At 44.0% G+C, this 21,535-nt stretch overlaps 2 protein-coding genes across 3 annotated transcripts; both read right to left on the bottom strand.

Moving 5' to 3' along the window:
- Window positions 1-824: 824 nt before the first annotated feature.
- LOC118123883 (GEM interacting protein) lies at window positions 825-13,614 on the bottom strand. Of its 2 annotated transcripts, XM_035181531.2 has the most exons (21): window positions 13,363-13,614; window positions 12,125-12,215; window positions 11,269-11,365; window positions 11,050-11,113; window positions 8,868-8,993; window positions 7,172-7,236; window positions 6,954-7,061; window positions 6,783-6,863; window positions 6,417-6,578; window positions 6,095-6,232; window positions 5,192-5,382; window positions 4,968-5,059; window positions 4,805-4,867; window positions 4,597-4,686; window positions 4,297-4,439; window positions 4,031-4,207; window positions 3,801-3,938; window positions 3,509-3,708; window positions 3,080-3,404; window positions 2,407-2,509; window positions 825-1,579 (listed from the first exon to the last, which is right to left on the bottom strand). In XM_035181531.2, the coding sequence occupies exons 1-21, from the start codon at window positions 13,406-13,408 to the stop codon at window positions 945-947; spliced, it is 3,135 nt and encodes a 1,044-aa protein (XP_035037422.2). In that variant the 5' UTR covers window positions 13,409-13,614; the 3' UTR covers window positions 825-944. The 2 variants fall into 2 exon arrangements, with proteins under 2 accessions (XP_035037422.2, XP_035037423.2); XM_035181532.2 differs by lacking the exon at window positions 13,363-13,614 and having other exon boundaries at window positions 8,868-8,988; window positions 12,125-12,169.
- Window positions 13,615-14,047: 433 nt separating this feature from the next.
- Window positions 14,048-21,492, bottom strand: colgalt1a (collagen beta(1-O)galactosyltransferase 1a). The gene is made up of 12 exons (XM_035179874.2): window positions 21,092-21,492; window positions 18,455-18,565; window positions 18,250-18,367; window positions 17,576-17,710; window positions 17,277-17,481; window positions 17,066-17,185; window positions 16,836-16,912; window positions 16,600-16,706; window positions 16,358-16,490; window positions 16,142-16,269; window positions 15,845-16,051; window positions 14,048-15,735 (listed from the first exon to the last, which is right to left on the bottom strand). The coding sequence occupies exons 1-12, from the start codon at window positions 21,322-21,324 to the stop codon at window positions 15,468-15,470; spliced, it is 1,842 nt and encodes a 613-aa protein (XP_035035765.1). The 5' UTR covers window positions 21,325-21,492; the 3' UTR covers window positions 14,048-15,467.
- Between the last annotated feature and the right edge of the window lie 43 nt (window positions 21,493-21,535).

Below are 21,535 nucleotides of genomic sequence, written 5' to 3'. Positions count from 1 at the left end.
GAGAGAGACTTTAAAGGGTCGATTTAAAAAAAAAAAAAGGGGGAGATTAATCCGCCTCTACGTGGAAAACGATCTATCATGGCACCAACTGCCTAAATTTGGAGAACTATTATCAAAAGAACAAAAGCAAATGAAGATGATAGTTATAATCAACCGTGATTTAATCAGAAAATGTTCACTCACTTTGCACCATGATGTCCAGGGAGGGGTTTCATGCAGGGAGGACGAGGCTGACGTGATAGAAGAAGTCACATCTGAAAACACTGCGCTTGCAATTAGAAATTAAATGGTTTATTGCTTTTTCTACCATTGTGCTGGCAGGTTTCCCCCTTCACACTCACATACCGCCCCCTTGTGTTGAAACAGAAATGGTGCATGAAGCTAAAAACAATATTTGGACTCTTCTGACACTGAGAGAGGATTATCTTTGATTCCATCACATTATTTTCCACATGGAGAATATAAAACATTAAAAAGAGCCTCGTTGTTTTAAAAACACACCGTGATGGCATTTGTGCTTTGAAGATCGTCATTACAGTTTGGGACAAAACCAAGAGGAACTGGAACATATGTGTGGATTTGTATCTTTTAACCTGCATCCTGTTTGTTACATTCAAATGTAGAAGTAAACGGATATATACAAGAATCTCTCTTGTCCCTGTAGGTATCAGACAGCTGGATGGTCAACAGATCTAAAAGAGGATTAGTGGGAATAAGGCTGTGGCTTCCTGGTACGCATCATACCTTCTTGGTAAGGGAACTGTCATCGAGGTAACTTTCTGAAAACAGTTATACTTTCTGTTAAAAAGGGAGATATCAGTGTGTAAAATATAGGAGCAGTTTATTTTTAAGAAATGCATAAATGCTGATTACACACAATAACATTGGTATCAAGGATCTCCACTGTGCATGTGAATGTATCCCAGTCATCTGTCCATCTCTCCTCAGACGAAGAGCTGCTCGTCTTTCCCTGAGTGGCAGCGTCTCAGCTTCAGACCGGACAGGATCTTCTGGGCCGGTGCGGACAGGTTGTGCCCAGTAGGAAATGTCTTTGGTGGGTGACAGAGAGCCTGACTCTGTCCAGAGCTCTGTTTGCTTTTGGTCAGATTTGGGTTCAGAGCGGCTTGACACCCGGCCGCTGCCTCCTCCTGACAGGCCCCCTGTGTTGCACCTGATGATGTCACAGTCCCAGACGATGCAAATGTTGAATCCAGTCCCAACATGTACTGCACAACCTCACGGGGGCTCAGTGGAACATCCGTTTTACTCTCAGTGTCGGAGTGGAGGGGCAGGTGAGTGTTCTCAAAGTGGACGTCTAACCTTTGGGGGAGTCTCTGTGCCGCAGGCTCTGGAGAGGAGCTGCGGCTGCTGTCGGCGCTCCCTGGATTTTCCCTCACTGGTTCTGAAGGCTGTCTGGCTGCACTACCTGGGTTGGAGAGCCGGATTCCTGCGTTGTGGTGCCGGTGATACTTCACAGGCTGTCTCGTGAAGCGATAGCGTGGTTGTGTCTCCAAATCAGAGTCTGGTACTCCCACCGGCTCACCCTGATGATCAGTCGACCCCCCTCTCATAGCCAGGACTGGGGAAGATGAGGGAGAACAGGTGGGTGATTCATAAGAGCAGCGGAAACACAGGTTAGTGATTTTGTATAGTGTAAGCAAACACAAAAACTAAATTATATTATTAAATGGAGTTATTCTTGAAGGTGGAGAATGATTAATAGATATATTGATTGATATGTTTGAATATTTGAAGATCCATACTGTTTTAGCCACAAAGAAAAGACAATTTTAAAGACAGCAAGAGTAAAGCCAGCGAAGAAGAGATGAAGCCCCAGAGGGCAGCAAAAATAAAAATGTCCTTTTCGTTGTATGTTTGTCGTCAAAATTTGACCACGACTCAGAGGTAACACCACAGTTTCTACCAATGAGAGTGAGATTACTACAATATCAACATAGTTTAAATAAATCTAAATCAATTAAATCCCTAGCACGCAGCTTAACAATCTGACTCACATATAGTATATATAGTTTTACAGATTAATGCAAGTAGAGGGCTTCAGTGAAATAAAATGGAAGGAAGTGTCATTTCTAAAAATAGGTGGAGGAAACCTAAAAAAAAAAAAGAGGAACTGCAACAGTCCCCTGATGCTCTTTGCTTCTACAGTGTCTGCTGCTCAGGAACATATCGAGTAACACTAAACTAGAACAAACCAATCCGTGTGTGAGAAATAAAGGCTACGACTTAGAAGATGTACGAAAGACATCGTCAAGATTTAAACTTCTCCTCAAACCGCACAGGTACAAGCCATTGTACAAATGATAAATCCTCTAAACATCATTTACCCACGACTTCAACACTAAGGATTCAATCTTATCTAGAGTAACCGCTCTACATCCCGCCTACCTGCGCTCTCATTGGCTTCAGGGCTGAGCTGGTCCACTGCCTCATTGGACGAAGACTTGTCAGATATATAACCCTCGCTTGACTCTCTCTTGAATGTTCGACTCTGTTGGAATGACACATATTTGATTGGTCATTTGTGGTCTATGTTTGCAGATACCACATCTACACCCTATACTATTAGTGTGTAATACTGATTATTATGGGGAAATTACATGAACAGCTATTTTAGGATGAATCAGGCCATTTTATATCACTTGTAAAAAACAGTAAACCTTATTTAGGACATTTCAAATGGTCAGATTATGTAGTTCCTATCATCAACACCTCAGAGGGGGAAGTATGTTTACTTTTGTGCCTCTATTTCATCCGGGGTAGCCTCTGTAAATTGTTTTTGTTAATAAGCAATAGAAGTGAAATATAGTAAAGCATTGAAAAAAGGTCATGCAGGTCAGAGTTCAGGCAGGAAGAGAAGTAGAAAATGCAGCAGCTGTCCAGCGTGTTAATCCTGCTGCAGGTGCTAATGCTCTTAAAACAACAAGTAAATGAATCAGGAGAAGTAGCTCAAGTGCAAACGCCATCTATCCTATGTGCATGCGAGGCAACTGCTGTTGAATTCTGCAGCCAAATAAAGGCTGCTGCAATGTCCTAAATGATTTCTGACTGCAGTACTTACTTCTAGTGAGCGTGGGCGCTCTCTGGGGGAGTGTTCATGTCCAGGGCCGGTGTAAACGTCCCCATCCAGGGGGCAGGAAACTCTGGGTGGGGTTTCTGGGAGAGGTGCAGTGGGGACTGGTGGAGGCGGTGTACCGGGTCTCCGCTGAAGGCCAAAAAACGTGTCATGGTGTGTGATGAGGAACTCTACAAGCGCAGCCTGGTAGCTGGTCTCCAGCAGAGCAACCATTGACATGTCCGTGGACACAAGAGGGCGCAATAGCGTTGGCCCAAACACAATACCCAAATTGCAGGGGGACATCTTGTTCTCGTAGCTCTCTGAGACTCTGTGAAGACAAGGGAGCGGACACGTTCAAGGAAATCTCAAGGGAAGTTCATGCCTTTTCTCTTATCTCTTGTATAAATTACAGTTTTGTGACTACATGCTCACTTTTGTAGGTGAGACATCAAATGCTGCAAGGTGCTGTAGCAGTATAGCGGAAGTTTCTGTAGAAGCTTCTGCAGGTTGTTACTGACGTCCATTATCTCATTAGTGTCTGGCGCCGGCTCCCGTTCACCCAGGTGCAGAATGGTCTTCCCCACAGTGATGAAGTCGTTGTGCAGGTCAAAGGTGATTAAGGGCTCCGGGAGCTGGAAGAGATAATATCGAGAATCTTTTCAGATCTGAAATCCACACCAGCAATCAGCCTGTTGAATTCTATAAAGCTCAGTCATTTCTGTACCTCCTTCAAGAAGTGCTTGAGGATGGATGTGATGTCATGAGGTGAGATGTCAGAGAGGTCCACCTGCTCCTTCTGCACCTCAAAGGCCTGACAGAGCTTCTGGACTCGAGGCTTGGACCCACTCACTCGATACACCCCCTCGAAGAGAAAAAGAGAAAACGGTTACCAAACCGCAGCTTACACTCGACAGCCTCGACACTTTGGTCGCCGTGGTATCTGGTGAACAATACCTGGACGGAAAGAGCACGGCTCTCGATCTCAGACGTGCAGCGCTGCACCACGAAGGGCACCTCGTCCGGCCTGTCACGCGGCAGCAGAGAGAGGTCCACGCCGAACACGGTCCCTCTCCTGTTCTCGCACTCTAGCTGACACACCTCCATGCACTTCCTGTGCAAAGCCGCTCCGCACTGAGGGTGCAGTGACAGGAGAGATGACATTAAATCACATGGCTCAGCACAAACTTTCAGCACATCATCTCTACCGTTTGGCCTCTTACCTCCTCACATTCGACCCCACTGACAACAATGTAGGTGTCACACTGTTTGCATTTCACCATCTTGCTCTTCATCTTCCTGAGTCGGTGTGTCAGCGCAGCTCGGGAGGGCACGCGCACTTTGAATGGCTGCCCATCAATGCATTCTATGTGGAGAGAGAGAGAGAGAGAGAGAGAGAGAGAGAGAGAGAGAGAGAGAGAGAGAGAGAGAGAGAGGAGTGAAGCGTGCAGTTTGATTCCCATAGTGTGGTGCTGTAAGGAAAGAGGTATTCCATACATTAGAGAAAAGCCAGTAAAACAAACCTGATTCTGATGCCACATCCCGCTCATCCAGGTCGTCTGATGACAGAGTCAAAGTGGATGCCACTTTAGGTAACCTCTTGTTACTGTGAGCTGTGCATTCCCATATAAAGAAGAGACACAAAAGAGAGGAAATATAAAAAATGTTATCCATTGCACAGGTTTTAATATGCATGTGAAGGAAAAGTTGTGGAAACTGAGTGGAGCTCACCAGGGCTGGAGAGAGATTCTAAACTGCCGCCAAAACTCTCATTGTCGCTGTACCCTGTTTTCCCTGAGGTACACCACAACACACAAGGAAACGCACATTAAATCTAAACAGAGAATATTTCTGTTAATATTGTCACATATATACAATAATGAGGAGTCCTTACTGCCATCGCTGGGTCTTCTGTTAGGACTATCATCCGTCATAGGTGAGGAGTCCTGCTGGGAGCTGAGAGGTTGGCTGGTTTTTCGTTTGTTCCTTTCAAGTAAAAAAAACAGATCCATATTTTTTAATGAATCAAGTTTCAGGAGAAATACATTATCCAATTTGAACTGACGGACATTTAAACATGGAGGTGAATAAGAATTGGTGAAGAGCTGATCATCATACCGTTTGCCCTGAGGAACATATTCCTGGAAGGCGAAGACTTGGAGAGGTTGCTCCGGACGACGCTTGCTGAGGACGTAGAGCAGGTACGGCTCGCCGGGCTCCAGGGACCTGCAGGTCACCTCCAGGTTGTGGTAGCCGAGGGGAACGGACTCCGTCTGCTGCCGCTGGTAATAAAACATGTTGACGGTGGCCTGATGCAGAGTTGTGATGGGGAGACAAAGAAGTGATTACTGTTTTTTACTGTTTCTTTACCTCCACAAAGGAGGTTGTTTTCATTTGTTGTTTGTTTATTAGTTAGCAAGATTACGCAAAAAAATACTGGACAGATTTACTTCAAAACTTAGTGGAAGGATGCAGAATGGTAAGTATTGGTGCGGATCCAAATCAAGGGGAGGATCCAGGATTTTAATTTTTTCTGTTTCTTCAACATTGTGAGTTTGGGAGTTTTTACAGATTTTCATTGATTTCACAGAGAATATTCCATGGACCTTGATGGAAGAAACCAAACATGCTTAGGGGACTGATATTTATGAGTGTTTGAGATTTGGTGCAGATTAAAATAAAAAAAATCCTGATCCAGTGAATTCAAACTTGGTTTCCTAAGGGAACCGTTGGGCCATAGTTTTCCATAATGCGAGAAAAGTTGCAAACCAGAAAGTACTAAGTAGATTACTATATTGGAGCAAAGACGTGCATTGATTTGTGCAGAAGTGTGAATGCGTCTTCTTAGAATCCTTAGTTGACGTTGCTATTCATGTGTGTATATTGCCCTATGTCATGGAGATTGATTTTGTAACTAAAATACAGTTGTGCCATTCCTACCATACATCCTCTGTTTATACACCACATATATATCGAGCTGGCAGAGGGCCAAATGTTTAGTTTCCGCGATTTCACACCAACCTCCTTGAGCACGTTGTCTCCCTGACAGATGAGCTTGCGCATGTGAGAAATAATTTTCTCTTTGACCTTCACTAACTCCTCCTGGTGGCTCCTGGCATCGTTCGCACACTGTCTGTACAGAAGGTCTGCCTCCAGCACCTGGAGGAGACAGGGGGGAAACCTGTGAGATGCCGTACAGCCCCAAATATGCAGCATTGCTCTTGAATTTTGTTGTGAAACATCATAAATACACCACGAGAGAACCTGTAATACACAACACTATAGGCTGCCCTGTACTTCTGCATTTTGACAGATTGATGCGGTGCATTAAGGGGAAACTCACCTTAGTCTGGGCGTCATCTTTGGACTTCCTCCTCTTGTCCAGTGTTTTGATTCCAGCGGTGTCGTCCAAAGCTTTAGCAGTGACAGCTTTAGCCTTTTCGAGCTCATCGCAGCGTTGGAAGTACTGCTGCTGAGCCTTTTTAAAAGCTGTCACTGCCTCGTTCTGACACACACACACACACACACACACACACACACACACACACACACACACACACACACACACACACACACACACACACACACACACACACACACACACACACATATTAGTTTGTCATAACAGACTGATCGGTATTTTCATGGAGGTTGATATTTTGCTGTAGATGCTTGTTCAGACATCCAGTCACTGGGAACGGACACTCACCATCCTCCTCTGTTCTTTGGCCCACTGCTCCTTAAACTCTCTGCGCCACTTTTCAATCTCATTCCTCTTGGCAGCCATGGCCTTTGGGACGGAGACAGTAGACACAGATATTGGATTAAACACAGTCATAGCTGCACACTTGCCTCTTTTGTGTGTTGTGGATTTCCGTACTTGGTAACAGCGGGTGTGCAGCAGTTCAGACGTTTTTCTCGAGGACACACTGTTCTTGACGTCTTGCTCCAGCGCCATGGTGTAGATGTACTGTAGAGGCATCATTTCCTACACAGGCGAGAGCAACGTTAGACAGTTTTTACAAAGTAAATACACACATTGAGATAATCACGACAACATCTACTTTGGAATTACACATCCAGTAAACAAAGTCGTACCTGATGTGTCACGTTGGCTTTTGCTGCCTCGGCTGTCTTCATCACATTTTTTGCAAATTCTTGTTCTGTCAAAACAAATCCTTGTTGAGTTTTTCTTAAACTTAAATTATTCAAATGATATTCTCACAGTAGTGACTGAAACCACAATACTGATTATTGCTATTTCTGAGCAAATTGATGATATCTAGCGCCTCCGTGTCCGTTCAGATGACCCTGACATTTGCTGAAAAGCCAATTAAACCTCTCGGAGGTAAAACAAGACTCAGCTGTGGCTCTGCTCTATCCATTTTGACCACGTCAGTGGAAGTGATTTGCTAAAAAACAGCCTTAGCCTGCATTTTTTGTCAGACGCTTGAACTAACAAGAACTACACAGGAAGTGAACTCATACGCTTTTATTTTCAGTCCGAAACTGGGACATTCTCACGATAACTTGAGCACTTTTCGACACAAAGTACAAAGTGCTGCACAACAAGAAAACAAAGGGTTAAAACACAAAGTTATTACAACAATAATATGATCACGAGATAATTTGGCTTTACTTCAGGATTATAGATCATAACCTCATTCTAGCACTCTGACAGTGGTTCTTGATCGAACTGCTCTTTAGAAATGGAAACACTACTGTTGCTGTTTGGTGTCACTCAGTGTTGCTCTACTCTGTTTAATCCACAGTAGTTTGGGGTTGAGCTCCACCCAGCTTCACTCATCTGTGGCTGTTGCCTAACACTGCTCCTGACACAGCAGAGCTGGAAACCTTCCTCTTTATTTTAATCACTGCCAAAAATACTTGCACACCCGGCTTCCCAGTCTGGACACTGGTCACCTGTGCAGGCTGATACCAGGGTAATCACTGTGTATACTCTCCAAAGACACCCCATCTTCTTTATTACCCTCCCAGAGACGGCTAATCTGCCCTCTAATCCCTCTTCTCTGTGTGTGTGCATGCATGTGTGCAGAGTGCAGGTCACTGGGGTGACTGAACCACCCACAGACATCCTCACTGAGTCATATATTCCAGAACGGCCAAGTTATGGCACGTTGTAACATGGTGCTTCAACCACACCAGACACCTCTCAAACACGCCTGTCACGTCTGTTCTTCTTTTATTGACTGGCAATCTGCTCTCCCGAGGCCTGATGTATTACATATGTATCGCTTTTCTAGAAACGTGTGCGTGACTCGTCAACATGTCTCTGCCTCTTGTTACAGTTCAGAATTCAAAGATTCTCTCACCTGCTCAAACTCTGTGGGAAAAAGCCACACGAACTTATACCAAATGACAAATAGTCCAAAACAAATACATGTTAATGCTTTTATAAGACTAACATTTGCACAGTGGAGAGAATGGTTTTCATGCTCTGGACTTTCTATAATGTAAAGACAGAACATGTGCATTTTGCATTTACCTGTTTAAATTTGCTTGTGTTTTCTATTGTTATGTCTGTAAGGAACTTTAAACCTGTTTTGGAATAGTGCTAAATAAATAATGTTTGGACTTGTAAATGGGCTTCTTCTACATATAACACTTCTACACTCATTCATCCCAGTCCGGTTACAGTATCTTGCTAAAGGACACAAAAGAAAACTTGAACCCCTGACCCTCTGATTTGTGGACGACATGCTCTACTTCCTGTGCCAAAGCTGTTGCATGTTACACCACTATTTCCTTTATCCAGCTGCCTGCGTGCACTTACCCAAGCATATTCTCTTCTCCATCCAGGCCAGTAGGTCTTTGGCGTAGCGGCACCACATTTTGGCGTACTGCAGGGCCGTCTCCACGCCATCCCCACAGCGGCAGAGGGCAAGGTCGGCTTCCTGGGCTGAGAGGGAGTACATCAGCATCACTGCAGGCTCCACACGCTTGGAGCTGTACCCAGGGATCACACACCGTCGACTGGGCAACACCCCAACTCGGCTGTAGGTCTCAAATAGCCCCCAGTATCAAAGGAACATCTATCCTCTGACAACCCCCAAAGGTCCCCAGACTTTACCAGAGCAGATGAAGGTACTCGAGAAGTTTACACCCAACCCAAAACAGGAAACAATGACTGCATATGATAAGTCATTCTGCTCCTCAGAATAAAGCTCCTGTGGTTTCCATGCACTTATCTCTTGCATGAAAACTGTAACAGTTTTGCAAAGAAATCTCTTTTTATCTGCCCTAAATCTCCCACATGACCCAAATGAGGATGTGCCCTGACAGAGGACAGTTTGTATGGTCAGCATCGGCTAAATAACTTCCCTCCTCACACCTCTTCCTCTCTGAGCCTGGCCACTCCCTTGCACACCTGTTCACTTCTAGCCGAATCCGTGCTGTGAGAGCGGGGCCACAAACACGGCTCAGAGCCAGTGTGCAGCATCAGAGACTCGCCATGTTCACAGCTGTGGTGAGGCTGACAGGGTGTTGATACGACAACCACTCTTCGCCCTTCCCCCTGTGAATCACACCAACACAGGCCCGGGTGATGTTCGATTGAACACGAGCGACAGTCACATGGTCTCTGGAGCTGACTACACACTACTTTCTATTTTTTCTTAATTCCCCTTTTCCAACTAGATATTGCAAATAGATATTTTCGTTAAAATCGATTACAACGCGACTTAAGCTTGTCCTGTAGCCAACGGTTGAAGCACAGATGCCCTTTGAGAACTTTCACTTCTTCAAATGGACCATGGGGCAGTTCCGAGTATCCAGCTCAGCTCAGAAAACAGGGCAACAACAGCTTCTCTCTCAAGCTCCTCAACTCAGACATGCAGATTTGATTCTGGTCTGTCCACTTCACACAGGTGCCAAAATCCAAACAGGGTTTTTTTCTCCTCTTGCGTTCAAGCAAAAATCCACAAGAAAGAACCGGCAACTCCAGAAAACAAAGAATGGATTTGTGGCCAGACTGTGTGACCTTTTCCTCTCCCTGTGTTTCGTTTTAAGCCTCTGGTCACTTTTAGGAACCGGCAGCCTCCGAGCCGAATCTGTGCTGCCTCATGGCGACACGGCTTCCAGCACTTGGATTGGGGGATTATCCTGGTCAGGTCCAGATTGCGGAGTGACAGGGCCTTAAAGGAGCATTGAGCGAGGTTTACCTCCTTGTGTGTGACTGAGCAGAGGGGGAGCTGGCATCCAAACTCAGCCAATGAGAAGCATGAAACCAGATTGCCAAAGAGCATTTCCTAGGAATGTGCGATGTGAAATTCAACTCTACCCGTATGCAAAAGTCACCCGTCTCTTTACAGAGTGATATAAGGAATTGCAGATTAAGGGATTACGGTTCAACAAGTGCAGACTGAATCTTAAAAAGACCCATTTACAGACTGAAATAAGAGGAGTTTGTGTGCTGCAAGAATCAGTGAACAACTGGTTAGCTGCTGTAAACTACCTCGGTAATTATTGATCTCTTACTGTGGTTTGAGTCCCACTGAAATTGGAGTAATATGAACACGCCCAGTCTTTTTCTCCATCTCCCTGTTTTTCCTCCCTTAGCCTGCGTAGTACCGACACCCCCTCTTTCTTCGGGCCCCTCTGTCCCCCCCTTGCATCTAAGGTAAAAGCTGAGAGCAGCTGCCTCCTGCTTTAATCCTCTCCCTTTATCCTAATCTCGTTACAGCCGCTCAATTACAACTCATGGCTAATTATAAGAAAACAAGTAAAGTTTGAGGAAGATGCTCTATTAGGAGACGCACACTGGCACCAGTAACCGCACGTCGTCACCGAGGATCTGCTGGGATGTCAGTCAAAGCTTTGTTAACTTAAGCAGTCGAGATTTTACTCATTACAAGCCTAACTTAACTGGAAACTACACAGTGACACACATAAGATGCTCCTATCACCTTTACACGCTCTCTCTCTCTCTCTCTCACACACAAACACACAAATTATACCTGACGGGTTTCCATCTGGTTCACTGGCTTCAGAGCGCATCTGAGGACAAAACGCATCTTCACTCTGTTGAGAAGAAAAGAAAACCAGATTTAATTCCTAACTCGCCAACAATATTCTTTGAGCAAGTTCTGAAAAACAATCAACTAGTCATAGTGTCATTGATAAACAACAACATAAGCAACAGCTGTGAGTATTTCTTGTGTGTATGGATCCCTTACAGACGCGTCATGTTGGTCTATGAGCTCTGTGCTGTCTGCAGTGATGGATTCTGGGATGGACAGTGAGTCGATGTCCTCCAGATAATCCTCCCCTGTTCTGAACGCAGAAAGGATGGATTGAATTGGGAGAGAGTCAAGTACAGTCAAGTATATACACAAAAACAGATGTGGGTAACACACTAATTGCACAAATATTCCTCCCCCCTTAAGATGAACATTTATACACATTTGACGATTTTCTACGACTTTGCTGAAATGAAGATTGATTCAACTTTTCATGAACTTACTCCCTTGAAAGAAAAACTGTACTGAGAGATCATATATACAGTAGCTGAGTTCCTCTTCTGGATTCACTGACAAACGTATCAGTTTCATCCTGCATGGTTTCCTATGATCAGCAGAGCTTACAGCATCTTTGACTGACACCTCAGGATTCAGCAGTGAACTCAAAAGAAGTACTCAAACATTTTACTCAAGTATGCTTTAAAATATCTTTTTAATAAGTATTAAAAGTAACTATAATTTCTTATTAATTATTTTTCCCTAATTCAACACTACTGATGCTGCTGCTCTCATTGAAGGGGGAAGGGTCTTAAGTTACCTTCCCACTCTGATTATATCAGTGGACCTTTTAAAAATAAAACACAATATGAACATGTAATACAATGCATTATGTAGCACAGTAGAGAGTACAGATATTTCCTGATATATATAGTGGGGAAAAAGTGCCTGAAAATAAATCTACTTTAGTACAGATACATGAAATATCTACTTAAGTACAGTAACAGAGTAAATGAACCATATTTTCATCCCACCATTGGTATTAAGAACAGACTGAACTATTTGTAATACTTACGAAGAGACCAAAGATAAATCGAGATTATCAAAGTCTCGGAAGATCTCGCTGTATCGCTTGGTTTCAGATTTACAATGCCGCTTTTTCACATCTGCAATGAGAAACGGAAAAGCTAAGATACATGGAACAACACAATTATTTTAGAATTTACAGTATGTTACCACCAGATCACACATAACCTACATGCTGACAAAAGGCCAAGACCTTTATGATGTTTTCTTTGTTTTTTTAATGTCACAAGTCAAACTGACCCTGATGTGGGATGTAGTGACGAGTAAAGCAGCTTTGATGTGATTACTGAAGATAATCAGCGTAAATGCCAAATGTACAACACAATAATACACTATAAAACTGATTTAAATATAGAAGAAGCATTAAGATAGAAACAATTGTATTAAAAAGGCGATAAATAAAGAAATCAAACTCAAGTTCCTGTACTGAAATCATGTCTGGTATCGTTTCCTTTACATTTCTGAGGAAAAAATAGGTATTTGACTGAATGTGAAATTAAATATGAGGAACACCTTGATAACACCACCTCGACCTATTGTAATCCCAGTATTTAACTGCTGGTTCATCGCCGCGTGATGCAACACATGTCGAAAAGCAATCTCACTCTCTTTCAGAGACCTCTCTCCATTTCGGTCAACCACATCCTGTTCGCAATTTGTGTCACGAACCATTATGAACAAAGTCCCTGTTTTTCACAGCAGCAGTGTCTCGGTGCAAGAATGAGAATTGAGAGGCACCTAAGATGTTTGACAAAAGCTACTATGAAGACAAATTATACTTCAGGGCCCTTGGCTGTTTTTTTAGTTTGCTGTATAGCTGCAATACTTTTAATGGCTGCAAACAATTTTAGATTTGTGAATTTAAGTCACGCTTTTTGGTAAGGACTAAAGCTGCATTTCCTGTTGAGTAGAAATACAGAAGTCACGCAAAAAAGACAGAACAAGAATGTGTCAAAACGGAGAAAGAGTTCAGGAAGTTCACTGATCCTCCGACTGCGAGGATGCACTCGGCACCACAAACCTCCTGACTCACACAAAAGAAACACACAGTACATGTATGGGAGTGCACGCAATAACCACGTCCGAAGTCACCGAGCAAATTTACAATCAGCACACAGCAAGAAACTGTTCAGGAGGGATTTTTTAAAACAAATAAACCAAAAGACACGATATAAAAGCATATATATGAAGTGGCAAACAACACTTCCTCACATTGTTGGTGCTCACCTGGGGCTTGGGATGACTCCTGGCTCGACACTTGCTCTTCTTCCATCTCGGATCTATTCAGAACAACTGCAAAGATCCCTAACAACGCCACTCGCACATCATCTACACCCCAGGTCTCACTACACAACAGGAGGAGGCAGGAAATGTGTCCTGCAGTGCGTACATGCACCGACACACTTATGGTAAATCATTACCATGCAGCTCGGAGCCTGCTGCCGTTGGGTGCTCTCACAGTGATCTTCCTCTGACAGACTGGAGGTTGGCCAATATCTTCACCAGCATGGGAAGAGGAAGTGTATGCATCTGTAGACCCCGCCCACGCTGTGACTTTATGCACAGTGAGAAGGTGCCACACTTGTTTTCTTCAGATGGTGTCTCAGTGAAAACGTCTTCTGATCTCGTTTGTGGCGGGTAACGTCAAAGAGGAAACATTTTGAATGGCATGTGGTTTAACACACTGCAGATATTGGCAGGTATTAGTGTAATAAGACAGTTGATACTTAGACTCAAAATATAGTCTGAACTAATTTGTTAATTTCTTATTGCACCACATACTTTTGTGGGAATATATCATACTGCTCTATTTTACACATAAAACTGCTTCTACAAAGGGCCTCATGTAGATGAATTTCTGACATGTGACTTCAGAATCAGTTTTAGGAACAAGGAAATTCTTTATCTTTTATTGCATAAACACAGCGTGATGATCGGTATTAGGACTTCAGAGACTGAAAACCACATCTGCTCAGGAGAAACCACACAAGCTTGGAAGAGGTGGCCACATTCATGAAAACTGATACGGCCGCTAAAAGACAAATGCAAGGATATCGATAGCAACGTCATGTATTCATACATTCCAAGGATGTAAAGCTCTGGCGGCGTGCATAGCTGTCAGTCACTCCTCTAACTGGGATTAATGGACCAGAGGAGTTGATTTGATTCTTGATAGTTTGACTTCATCCTCAAAATTGTATTCTCAAAAATCTTCCTCCTCTCATTTTTGCCTCCTCATTCTTTGCCCTAATAGTCTTCCATATATATAAGAGTGATAAAGGATTGAACTTTATTTTTAAAATCATTTTTTTTATTTTGATTGGCACAAAGCCCCACTAACATTTCTGTGCAAAAACAGTGGAGGAGCATCTCCCATTAACACCTTACAGAAATCAACTTGTTGACAGATCAAGTGAAGCCGTGTAAAGCCGGAAAACCAGGATGGAGCGAACATGTAAAAGATTTTTATCAAGTCCTGCTCACACAAAATGCTCAAACTCAGATTAAACTGAGAAAGAGGTGGAGATGCTGACGTGTATTTGGATGTGGCTGGGGCTGGGGTCACCGACAGCTGGTTGGTAGCATTAGCCTACTAACAATCCAAAATCAGCACCAAGGGGGAAAAGGCAAAACAACTTGCATTGGCATTTTACAGTAGCTGAGTGAAATCTATGGTTCTGAGTTGCTTTGTGTGTTTTGTTGCTTTGGTAAACAGCTGCTGCAAACATGTTAACTGTCGGCTAATGCGTATTCAAAACACAACAATATGAAATGTATACTGCAAAGAGAAATAAAAAAAACCTAAAGTTTAAAACAAAGACATGCAGACGTTTGTCCTCTCGGACTTCTGACAACAGAAATCAATGAATTCTGAATGTTACTGGTTGATTTAAGACATAAATGCTTCCATGAAGTTTTGGTATTGCTCAGTGACACAGTACAGTTCATGCCCAATTCTTTTGTTAATGCATTTCACAGTGTAACGTCAAATTAGGACAACATTACCTGCCCAATGACTCAAATGTAACAGTCCAATTGCCTTATTTTCTAACATATAGGTTCATTTCTGTATGACAGACAGAAGCAGGGTACTGCAAATGCCATTCCGAACGGCAAGTCTAGCTCCTTTATATAAAAAAAATACTACAAACGGACGACATGACATGATTAGGAAACATAAGACACATGTGACCCCTCTGTCCCATCTGGATAAATAAAATCTGTTTACAAACTGTGATCAAAAGTATCAAAAGATGAAACATGTTTAAAAAACTAAGGTGGTGTGCTCGGATGCACCTCTGAATTCTTCCCAGGGTGTCATTCAGTTCCTTTCATAGCTCGTCCCGTGCTGCGCTGTCCAGAGGAGACTGGAGCACATCCGAGTTCTGGGCCTCGGTGCTGATCTCAGCCTGCTCCTGGGTTTTTCCCGAGCGCGCCCTGTCCCAGTCTGTGCGGACCTTCTCGTTGTCCCACACCGTGGAGGTCTCCGTGTCGCTGATGTAGCCTGAGTCGCCCGTGTAGTGCGTCGGATACACCAGGAGGGGCTCTGCGGAAAATGCCTTCAGGTCCCTGCTTTCAAACTGCTCCATATAATCAGACCTGTGGAGGAGAAGGTGTCGTCAAGAAAGACAAAAACGTGCAAATCTCCTGAGCAGAAGTACATGTTGTGTGTGTGAGTACTTGTACGTGGTAGGGAGTGAACACTTACACAGGGTGTTTATCGAACATGATAGGGAGAAACTCATCCACTGGCAAAATCCTCTTTAGAGGTTCTGCTTTCAAAAGCTTCTCTGCACCTTGTAGCGATATCATATAACCAAGTGTCCAATATGAATAGTCTGCTTCCACTATGTTGTGAACATTAGGCACCGCTTTCTCTGGGTGATCCACTTGCATTCTCTTACGACCGATATAACTGAAAGAGAGAAAAGGTAAAGAACAAGCGAGACGATTAGAAAGGGAATCCAGGTGGAATTAAAGATGGTGACGGGAAGTGAACGCTCACATGAGATCCCAGTCCAGTCCTTCATCCTGCACCTCGCTCATCAAGTTCATTAGGCGACGCTTGAAGAAGATTTCGAATCGCAGGTCGTCTTCAATCACCAGAGAGATGGGTAAGCGTCGCTCCACGATCTGAGACCAGACACAGATTTATCAGTAAATCACTCATCTGTCTGTTTCAGATATTTTTTAAATGCTTGGCCTTTGCACGGGGGTTCACCTCTTTCCAGATTTTATGATGGGAAAGGAAACATCCCAGCTCTCCTTTTGTGAGTGGGCGCCCGTGATAAGGGTCACTGTATCCAGGGAGCATGTGGATGCCCATAGCATTAATTTCACTGATATTCATCGCCCTGAAATAGAGGCAATAACAAATGTCACAAATGTTAATAACAAAGAGCAGACACATGTTATTTAAAGGCACAGAATAAGTCAAATATTCATCTATCCGAATGAACTCACTTTCCATCTACGGCTGCAATGACCTTACAAGCGATCTCCTGCTCGTACAGTGTCCTCACCATTCGGTCCCGACGGTCAGTTCGCCTCTGCAGGTTTATCATGAACACCTATGCACGGGGCAATAGTGGAACCAGTCAGTGTAATTACAGACTTCTAACAGGAGGGGGAGGCACAAGCGCAGAGGTGGACAGAGGGCCATTTTTGCAGAATCCATCTTCGCCACACTCTTTACTCACCTCGTCAAATCCCAGTTTGTCAGGTTGTTTTGTAGGAACAAGTATGTATTTGGAAGGCATCACTGGGGAATTTCGCACTACATCGTGAGAGGGAAGATGGATGCAGAAATGGTATGAATGATACGTAGAAGACCTCTGCTGGAAGTAATCGTTAGATGGAGCAGCAGCAAGTAAGTAATGATTTAAAGCTGTGGGGGGGGGGAGCCTGAGTCTGAATGGAAGATACTCACCATTCACCTCCAGGACAGAGTGCAAGAAGCTGTCGGCTTCATCTCGCAAAGTGTTATGGGATCGAAGGGGCACAGGGAAGTATCCGTAGGTCTCTCTGTTGCATACAAACATTTGAACCTCTGTGGAGAGCAGGAGACGGAGATGTTTTCTCGATTCCAAATCTACATTTCAATCAACAGGTTTAGATCCATGCACTGAAGGGTGTAATACCTGCCATCCGAGCGGAGAAGGCAAACACGATTATGTCATCAAAAGCCCAGTTGTACTCTGGGTGTGGTGGGTGAAAGGCCAGCTGTGTGGACGCCTCTTTCCTGAGGTCTATCAGGAAGGTGGAGTGGACCATGGGTACGGCGAAGCAGCCCCTACGCACGCGCTTCCTCATGGGTAGGTAGGCCGGCGTGCGCTTATAGTAACCCTGAATGGGCAGAGTTGATTAGCAGTTGAGTTCAGAGGGTTCATTTCAAGCAACCACGCTCTCTTTGAAAATAGCTGACATTGCGCCAGAGTACCTGTGAAGTCATGCCACACCAGAAGTTTGAATAGGCCGCACGGGATTCCAGCATTGGAGCAATGATGGTCTTGTTCTCCTGCATGAGCTTCCAGACCATGTCGGGATTGGTGAGGAGGTTATCGCAGTCCGCCAACTACACGAGGAAGAGAAGATAAACTGTGAAATATGTCTGTGAATGTGTGTTATACTTTAGAATGACTCAGAAATCAGAAGAAATGTTAAAAGGTCAAATGTGGCACTAAAAACATCCCCACAGACTTCTGTTTTTAAGGCTATGTGATGAGTTTCCAAATGTTTGTATGGTTAAATTATTGTAATTCTGACTATTTTGTTTGAAAATTATACCCCGCTGAGGCTCGGCAAAGTGGGCCGGACTGTGCAAAGAATTTAAAAAATATGATTCATGTCGTGTCAAAGCTTTGTGCATCCAGATGAAGCAGACTGGATAAACTTTAACCATAGGAGACATACAAAAAAGTGGGTAAACTTTCAACACTGGTCCTGGTGTTTAAATTACAAATGTTTTGGTGCCTTGTCCTCCACTCTGTACTTAACCTCCTGCTGCTATTATGGAACAATAAAGATAGTCTGGGTAGCAGCATTGGCTCGCTTCTTAAAATGGAAATGTTTTCAGTGCTACTGTGCCTGTAAAGAACAGTTTTGTTGGCCTACCATAAAGAAGTCGGCCCACATCTCACGAGCCGACTCCAGCGCCACTTGCCGGAGCTTCATGACGTGGTCATAACGGAGGTCGCTCCATTGCTTTGGACCCTCTTCATCAGTGTAACGTCTGCAAGATACATATTAGACTGGTTTTATTGGCTCTGTGGAGCTTTTTCTTACGCAACATAAACTCCGTCACCTAATCTTGACCAACCTGGGTTCCTCTTTGGGCCTCCATTCCACATTATGGTAAAGGTTCTGCACCTTGACAAGCCAGTCACGCAGGATGACTGTGGTGTTGTCCTCGTTATGATCCGTCGCTACCCTGTCGGTACACAATAAATGTAAATGATTAGAATGAAGTGAGAGGGACTTAACTTAATCAACAACCGAGGACAGGAAAAGTAAAACAGTAACGACGGCTGAATGTCGCACCGGTGCCAAACTGGTTTCAAGCTGGGACAAGAGGTGTAAGATGATCCCAAGACTCAAATGACAATGGTTCTGTGTTCACTTTATGTATGCCCATTGTCTGCAGCTGTGGGAACTGACACAAGTGATAATGAGACGATATCACAGACGAAAAACACTGTCTATCTGGTTGATATGATTTTAAGGCCGATTATTACACTTTACAACAGAATTAGGGAAGTAAATCTTTGTCTGAAGCCCCTTAAAGCAGGAGAAGGAGAATCTGAACTGGCTGAAACCACATGTGGGGCAATAAAAGTTAAGAAAGAGACCTTGACTATTTGATCTAATGAGTCATTCTATCTGCTCTCTATTGGGAAAATGAGAAATAATGCCACAACATTCACAGTTTTCCATTTCTGTAGCCATGCAGGGTTTTTGTAGAGAGAACATCTGCACTACACTGAGCCAAGTTTGTGTTTTGACCATGTTCGCGACAGCCACAGTGGATCCTCTTGAAACATTTCACATGGATCCGTGAGAACACAGCAGCTCCATGCTAAACAATTTCCTCCCTCAATCCTGCTGTCCGCCTCAAGGTCTGGATTCTTCCACTGAAATAAATATTTGTTAAACCACGTACGACTGGTGCTCTGCAATGCATCTGCGAGTGGCGTCTCACATTTATTCTATCGTTGCTCCAGTGAAGCTGAAATGCGGAGCTAATTGCGGACCCTAAAGATTTAAGTGACAGTCTGTCCAATTTCTGCATCTGAGGCTTTGGCGTGTTTACAAGCAGCTGCAAAAGGCTTCAGCAAGAAGCGAGCTACACATAGTGTTATAACACTACAGCTGTTTGCATTTTCCAGATGTAGCTTAATGTGTTTGCAGGACATGTCAAAACAGGACTGCTCCTGCCTCAGACGTATTTACAGAAGAGTAACTCCAACTGCCAAACCAGAAAGGATAAATTTAACATTTTCACTCACAAAAAGCCTCTTAACTTTATTGAGTGAAACTTGTTCATGGGGTTGGCGAGTGTAAAACACAGCTCTCTGAGCCCTCCAGGCACTCATGGAAACTGTTCCGAGCTCTGAGGGTGTAAGCGTGGGTGGGCTGTTGGAGCTTGTTAAGTTGTTACGTGAGAAACGCCTCCCCTTCACTTCCCTCGTCTTTTGCCTGATGTTTAAATGGCCTGAAACATAAATTTGCACAACCACTGGGGCGATTTGAAGAGTTAAGTTGTGAATGTATGTGACATATGACTGACAGTTACTGTGCAGACGTGTTGAAATGTATATACTTATATTTTAGATGCAATATCACATAGCATGTAGAGGGTCAAGTCAAGTTCAAGCCCTGTCTACAAGCAAATCTGTGCTGTGTCGTGCTTTTTTAAACCACTTCATTATAACAGACATGAATGTGCTTAACAATGCTATGAAATAATGTAAAGTTAATGTAGTTGTTACTTAATTTCACATGATAGTAAATACTAGGTTAGAATATTTAAACGTTTTGCAAATCCAAGTTCCACAACCAGTTCCCTGCATGGGGCAAGTTTTACCAGATGGAGATCTCTCACACGATCATGTATGGGAGCCAGGAAGTTCCACTCCACTGTACTTTCCATTGTTAATGGAAAGTACAGATACCACAACATTTCACTTCTGATTTGTAAGTCAAATTAGGACTGGGAAGTGTCGCAATATCAATAATTATCGCAATAGAATCTTCATGAATAGCAATATCTTAACTAATGTTTAATACATGCATCGATATGTTGTTTATACATTGTACAAAACCCAGGAGGAAGAATAACACAAGTTATAAAGAATATACTAAATGTTTAAAACCCCAACTTTCATTCAGGAGCAGGAATTAGTCTTTCAACTTAAAGGAAACGGCATTTATTGGGTTAAATATGGACTAGAATGGAATGAATGAATTCCAGACTTTTTGACCACATCAGATGTAAAATCACTCTTTGGTTAAATCACAGCTCCCCTCGTGGCCACATCAGGCCCGTCCCCTCCCCTCCACGTATACAGATCAATGCATGGCTCCTCTGATGAGCAGGGGCCAGATGTGCTCACCTCTGTCCAGCACACACTGGCTACATTCAGGTCACTGTGTGTGTGTGTGTGTGTGTCCATCCTCTGTGCTTTGTTTCCCTGTTTGTTGATATTGGTGGGACAATCTTTTTTTAAAACAAATATAACTTGCCTACATTCTTAACACCGTCATCTTCTGCAAGACCACCCCCCTTTTCAACTCGCCCCCCCTCACCCAGCAGCTTCAGCCCCACACACTTTCATGCAACATCATTATTTATTAAAGCACATGCATCAACACATCTGATCACAGACGAGCGACGGGGACGTTGGACTTTTACTTCCAAGCTGCAGAAAAGTCAGAGGGTCCGAGTGTGGAGACTCACCACAGAGCCATCCGGTCCTTGGGATAGTTGAGGCGCTCGATGGTGCCGAGGAAGTAGGGCAGAGAGTGCTCCGAGTTCCGGCAGATGAGGGCTAAGAGGACCCGGGGAGCCAGGAGCGGGGACTCGGGGCTCCAGCGCTCCTCCGCAAAATATGCCCGGGCTGGAGCGCAGCAGGTCAGGAGCAGGAGGAGCGGCGGGGCGGCGGAGAGCCAGCGCAAGTTTGCACCGGGCATCGCGGCGATCAACTAAGGGATATCGTGATAAAAGCAATAGCAACAAGCCGGTAATCCACAGTGTTGAGAAGTCACCGCTTCACATTTCGCGGTCATCACAGAAAAAGTGGAAAAAATGTGTGAAGCTGCAGCGGCAGCGGGTCGTGATGTGACAACACGGCGAAGGGGAGCGTTAAAGGGCGGGGGCAGATCTTAAAGGGGACGGACTAGT

The sequence above is a fragment of the Hippoglossus stenolepis genome, chromosome 16 (genome assembly GCF_022539355.2).
Source record: "Hippoglossus stenolepis isolate QCI-W04-F060 chromosome 16, HSTE1.2, whole genome shotgun sequence".
Taxonomy (NCBI): Eukaryota; Metazoa; Chordata; class Actinopteri; order Pleuronectiformes; family Pleuronectidae; genus Hippoglossus; species Hippoglossus stenolepis.
This window is presented reverse-complemented; position numbering and strand designations above follow the sequence as displayed.

What these genes read in the sequence shown, in the direction of transcription:
- LOC118123883 (XM_035181531.2), bottom strand. Translation starts at nt 13,408, where the DNA reads ATGGAAGAAGAGCAAGTGTCGAGCCAGGAGTCATCCCAAGCCCCAG. An exon ending in GGAGTCATCCCAAGCCCCAG is followed by an intron (nt 12,216 to 13,362) that starts GTGAGCACCAAC and finishes TTCTCATTGCAG; the next exon opens with ATGTGAAAAAGCGGCATTGT. An exon ending in TTGATGTCTCACCTACAAAA is followed by an intron (nt 3,405 to 3,508) that starts GTGAGCATGTAG and finishes TTGTCTTCACAG; the next exon opens with AGTCTCAGAGAGCTACGAGA.
- colgalt1a (XM_035179874.2), bottom strand. Translation starts at nt 21,324, where the DNA reads ATGCCCGGTGCAAACTTGCGCTGGCTCTCCGCCGCCCCGCCGCTCCTC. An exon ending in AAGGACCGGATGGCTCTGTG is followed by an intron (nt 18,566 to 21,091) that starts GTGAGTCTCCAC and finishes GTGTACCGACAG; the next exon opens with GGTAGCGACGGATCATAACG. An exon ending in ATCATAAAATCTGGAAAGAG is followed by an intron (nt 16,270 to 16,357) that starts GTGAACCCCCGT and finishes GTCTGGTCTCAG; the next exon opens with ATCGTGGAGCGACGCTTACC.